Source organism: Tamandua tetradactyla, chromosome 4 (assembly GCF_023851605.1).
Source record: "Tamandua tetradactyla isolate mTamTet1 chromosome 4, mTamTet1.pri, whole genome shotgun sequence".
Taxonomy (NCBI): Eukaryota; Metazoa; Chordata; class Mammalia; order Pilosa; family Myrmecophagidae; genus Tamandua; species Tamandua tetradactyla.
In genome coordinates this window covers 13,416,386-13,421,828 of record NC_135330.1, presented here as the reverse complement: position 1 = coordinate 13,421,828, position 5,443 = coordinate 13,416,386, and the positions used below count along the sequence as shown (strand labels likewise).

Below are 5,443 nucleotides of genomic sequence, written 5' to 3'. Positions count from 1 at the left end.
CAGGAAAAAATCAAGGGTCGTGAGAGAGGCGGAAGAGAGAAAAGGGGCAGCTGGGAGTTGGGTGGGATTGTCTGGGAGTGGAGGGAGCTGAGGATGGGTGTCTAAGAGCCCCAGAGCTTGGGAGGGGTACCATCCCAGAGGACTGGGGTGTCAGGACAGAGGGAGCTGAGAAGGGGATGCGGGTTTGGTGAGGAAAGGGGATACCACACACACCTGGAGTTGCCGAAGGAGCAAGAAAGGGAAAGGAAGAACCAGGGAAGAAACCAGAGAGACCCGGCTATAGCTGCCGGCAGCCCCTTCACTCTACCCCAAAGTGCACAACTCGGCAATAAATAGTAACATTTATAAATAAATAAGTAAATAAATAGATGAATAAATAAATAAATACTTAAATAAATAATATCCTTGTGGAACCAGGAGTTTGGTGAGAGGGAGGAGGGAGCACGGGAGGTGCAATGAGCTTCCTTCTTCTAAAGCCCTTTAGCCCACCTCTGACCCTGGGTTATCATGAGCAAATGGGGCTCAGTGATACGGGGGGGGGGGGGGGCACCAGGGCCAAAAGAGAGCCACAAGTTGGGGGGGGGGGGCATGCCTCTTCCCTTGCTGAAGAGGAGAAAGGAAAAAATTGTAGTGAATAGGCCCTGGGGTAAGGCGAGCTGAGCACTTCCAGCAGGCAACAGGGCACCCTGCCACCTCCCACCCCATGCCCGCATCTAAGGGAGAAAGCAGCTGGGTTTTGCACATATTCAGGGTGGGCTAGGACGGAAAGAAGCAGAAGGGAACTTCTACAAGTAGTCTGGACTGAGTTTAGGGATGTTACCTCCAGCCCCAGGATCTAGGTTTCCCTTTCTCTAGCTGCACACGTTGGCTTGGGGTTGGGGCTGGGGACAGGGATGAGGTGTGAGGGGGGTAGGGGCAGAGGGTAGGGAGGTGGCTAAATAGCTCAGAGAGGGCAAGGCACTCACTACCAGATAAGATCCGAGGTCTGTAGATGCTAAATCAAGGTGGACAACAGTTTCAATAATTCCAGGCTACCGAGGTCCCCCTCACAGGAGTCATAACATCCATCCCCCTGCCTCCCAAGGGTCTATTTCCACTTGTCTCTTCCCACCACCACCCCCACCCCACCCCTACAATGGATAGCTGAGATTTCGGAGGAAGAAGCGCAACACCCACTCTCACCCCAGCCTTCCCCACTTGCTGTTCTGATGCTTCCACCCCGTTATGAACAGGAACAAGCTAGAACAGGGTGGAAAAATGAGACACCGTGTCAGAATTTGGAGGCCTCTGAAAATTTGGTCATGCGGGTAGGAAACGCGGCCGCCCATGAGAGAACTAAGGGGGGGGGGCCTCCCAGTGCCGCCAGTTTAGTGAGTCCAGCAAGGACTCTATATACCAGATGCCCCAGCAAACATTTCTGACCAGCTGGACCCAGCAAACCCCACAAGTACCCATGAGAATAGCCCTCCCGGCGCCGGGGTGAGTTAAAGCAATTCGTCCTCGCGATCAGCGGCGGGTACTCTGCCTGGGCCCTGGCCTGCGGGACTCCACGCCGAGGAACAGGGGCTCAGGGAGGAGATGGCAATTCTAAGCAGTGAGTGGGGAGAAGGAACCCTAGAGAGCCGCCCGGAGGTCGGGAAAAGCCCCGGTGGGGGTGGGCAGGCTGAGTTCAGACGTCCAGCACGTGGTTCAGGTAAGAGATGTAACAGATGGCCAGGCGCAGAATCTCAATCTTGGAGAGCTTCTTGTCGGGGGGCAGCGTGGGCAGCAGCTTGCGCAGCTCGGCGAAGGCCAGGTTGAAGGCTTCCACGCGGATGCGCTCCCGCGTGGCGTGCGCCGTGCGGTACTTGGCGGTGGCTCGGCGCCGGCGCCGGCGCTCCTCGCGGCTCAGGTGCTGCAGGTCTTTGCGGCCGGGCTCTCCCGGCTCCGGACCCCGGGCGGGGCCCCCGCCAGTGCCCCCCGGCGCGGCGCCCTCCGGCCCCGCCCCGCCCCCACAGTCGCTGAAGCCCGACTCGGTCTCCGAGTGGGTGGGGGGCAGGTCCAGCTCCGTGGTGTCTGAGTTGAGCATCATGATGGAAGCCCCCTGCCCTGGGAGGTCACGATCCCCTCCCCACCCCTCCCTCGGGGAACTCGAAAGCCGGCGGTGGGAGGGGCAGGAAGGGCCTGGGGTGGCGGGGTCTGCCACTGAGCTCTGGATGTCGGGACCGGTTCAGTGTTCCATGGTCGCGGCCCCTTCCAGTCCTGAGCCTGGAACAGAGAAGGGAGAACTGATTGGGGAGAGGGAGAAAGGAGGCGACGGCTGAGAGGTGGGGAGGGAGGGCGGAGGGTTTGAGATGGCCCCCCGGGAGGGGGAAAGGACAGCAGCAACATGGCCTGCGGGGTGGGTGGGGAAGCCAGACAAGTGGATATGATGGAGAAGAGGAAAGGAAAGATAGTAGGAGGACAAGACAGTCCAGAAAGGGAGTAACAGGAAGGGAGAAAGAAACGCGATGAGGACTACCCAGGATGGGATAAACTGAGCGATGTGGGAGCCGCAACTCCAAGAGAAAGCTGGCTGGGACTCGAGATCTTTTCCAGCTGTCCTTGGCCCTGCAGTCCCTTCCTTCACAAAGCCTTCTCTTCACCCTTGCTATTTTGTGGGTGGGGGTGGGATGGGGCAGAGGGACTAAACCGGTCAACTGCCGGTTGTAAAGAGAGCTGGAGCAGGTACTGGGCGCAGCTGTCCCAGCTCAGCTCCTCCCAGCCCTCCAGTCTCTTCCAACGCAGTCACCAAGGACCACAGATCCTAGAACCAGGGAAGATGCCTCCTCTCATGGCAATGTCCCTGCCCAGGATCAGTCCCTCCCTCCAGCTCTGTCCTCAAGCCCGCAGCCCTTGCCATTCCCTGGCCCTTTTTGGTGACTCTGCAAGGAAGAAGGGGGAAAGGGAACATAATCAGCTTTCCACCCCTGCATTCTCCTATCGCCCAAAGTAGAGGGCAGGCAGAGGAGGGCATGGACAACTTCTTGGGGCCACCATCCTAGCACTTGGCTCAGGTCTGCTTATCCTCGGGGCCAGAGGAAGTCAGGGTGAGGCAGCAGGATTTGGCCTGGATGCTGGAAAGACTGGGGAAAGAGCTTTCCTTGGGGAGAATGTTAAGGAAGAACAGAAGGCTGCCCACTGTGATCTCAGCCTGAAAGGACAGAACCCAAAGCGCCAAGGCTCCTTCCTGGTCACCATTTTCCCCACCCCAACCCCCACTCCCACCCCCGTCCTGGCTCCCTTGCCTGACAGACATCCTTGCAGGGGTCAGGATCCCTCAGCCCTGCCCGGCCCCATCACTAGAGGACAGGCTCAGTTTGAGTCAATAAACAGTTACCAAGCTCTGCGGGAATGCGAGGTCATCCACGTTAGACGGAGGGAAGACAAGTACGCATACAACCATGACACAAAACAGAAGGTGGCTAGTGCTGAAATTTAGAACGCAGTCCATATTCCAGTATTCTCCTGTTCTAAGGAACACGAGGGGATGGGAGTAGTTTGGGAGGCCCCCAAATCAGCACCTCCAGGTCCGTGGTTAGTGCTCCTAACTCCCCACTGCCTCTTTCCACCCCCGTGAGTGGGTTGGGACCCAGCAGTGGGGTTCTCAGGACAATCATCAGGGCCTGTTTCTCCCTCTGTCTGGTCTGGGTGTTCTTTGATCCCTGATCACTTTTATCCCATGCCCTTCCTTCCCCTCCTTCTGTTCTCCTGTCTAGCCCCAGTTCCGTCTCCACCTGGCCCCACTGCCCTCCCCAGCTCCCATCCTGGAAGCAGCTTCTCATTTCCCATCGAGTCCTCACCCCCAAATTCACTCTAGTCTCAAAGTTCCAGGCTCCAAAGATCAGGGAGAGCAGCAATTCCAAGCAACCAGAGAGGACTTCCCATCCCACTTTTGCCAGCCCCAGCCCGATTAGAGATCGGCACAAAAAGTCAAAGGGGGAAAGTGGGAAGGATGGAGATGGAGAGACAGAGGGGCACAGCATATGAAAGAGAAGAGCTAGAGGGTGGGGACTTGAGTCAGAGAGTGGAAGGGATCCACCCACCCCTCCCAGCCCCGTGGTTCCCCCTTTACCTAGGACGACCCTGTCAGGAGATCCAAGCCGGCAGAACAGGGGGCAGCGTGGATAGCCCTGGTCTCCTCTGGGTGCTCTGGGCTCATCCGTCTGTAAAGTTAGTGACCAGCTTTTTAGAGCTCTCGGGGGCAGCGTGGTATGGCCGTACAGGTTCCAGGGCAGATGAGAGGGGAACGCATGGTGGAGAGATAGGGCCCAGGTGGAGGGAAGAATTTGGCCAGGTACTGAGTCCACCCACTCACACCCACTCACAGATACATACACACCTGAGCTGGCCCAGCCCTATGTTTATATATGGAGATACACACACACCCCCAATTCTCCATTGGCTGGCCCAGGCCCCCCCCTCATCAATATTAAACAGTCAGGCTATGCAGCCATTGGCTGACGGGAACTTGGAGCCCCCACCCCACCCCCCGGGAGCCAGGGGCGGGGGCTGGCCCTGGGGGGGGCGGGGAGTGGGGGAGCAGGGACATCTGTTCTCCATGCATATTTCATAAGCAAGAAATGGAGAGCTGGGGAAGGGGTGGGGCTGGGGCGAGAGCCAGGGCAGGATCACAGATGAAGCCCCTCAGTCTCCCACACCAGAGGGAGCAGGGAAAGAGGCCTCCAGGAAGCCAGGTTTAAGTGCCACGGTTCAATCTCGAGTCCGAGTCCGAATGAATTTGACAGCCCCCCTCCCACGTCTCCTTTGCCCAGGGAAGGAGACTTACTGAGGTACTAACAGGGAAACTGAGAAAAGAGCAAGTGGACTGCACCGAAACGCAGAAGAGGACCTGAGAGCCCTTGACCTCACTTCCTAAGCGCTCATCCTTCATGAAGCTGCTTCCCACCCCTTGCCAAGCTGCCAGTGGCTATGTTCAGGCTCCTGCCCCCATCGCCAAGGGACTCAGTCACCCCACACCCTCTCATCCCAGGCCCCACCTCCTCCCTGCCCTGTTACCAGGGGACGAGCAGGGTCAGATCCCTGACTCAGACCCCATAAGGAGTCTTTCTAGGCTGCCCAGCCCAACCCAGCCCATTGGGAATTAGAGAATCTCTGGAGAAGAGAGGTAAGGGCTAATGAAAAGGGAGGAATGGCAAAGAGCCAGAGGAAAAACCAGCGCTGGAAGGACCCCGGGAGAGCAGAGCAGTCTAGGCAAGCTTTGAGTATGCTTGGGCGTCAAACGAGCAGTAAGAAACTAGATATAAAATTTGATGCAAATGAGCATTGATTAAGTTTATATCAGTAGCTCAGCTGCCTCCAGTGTGTGTGTTTGCGGTGCGTGGTGACAGAAGAGGGCGGGAGGGTGAGTGTGGTAAGTCCCCGCTGGGACCAAGGCAAGCACAGAGAGGCAGTGGCCTGGGGT

General features: G+C 57.6%; 1 protein-coding gene across 1 annotated transcript; it reads right to left on the bottom strand.

Moving 5' to 3' along the window:
* Window positions 1-1,669: 1,669 nt before the first annotated feature.
* Window positions 1,670-2,071, bottom strand: NHLH1 (nescient helix-loop-helix 1). Its single transcript, XM_077155729.1, has one exon. The coding sequence runs from the start codon at window positions 2,069-2,071 to the stop codon at window positions 1,670-1,672; it is 402 nt and encodes a 133-aa protein (XP_077011844.1).
* Between the last annotated feature and the right edge of the window lie 3,372 nt (window positions 2,072-5,443).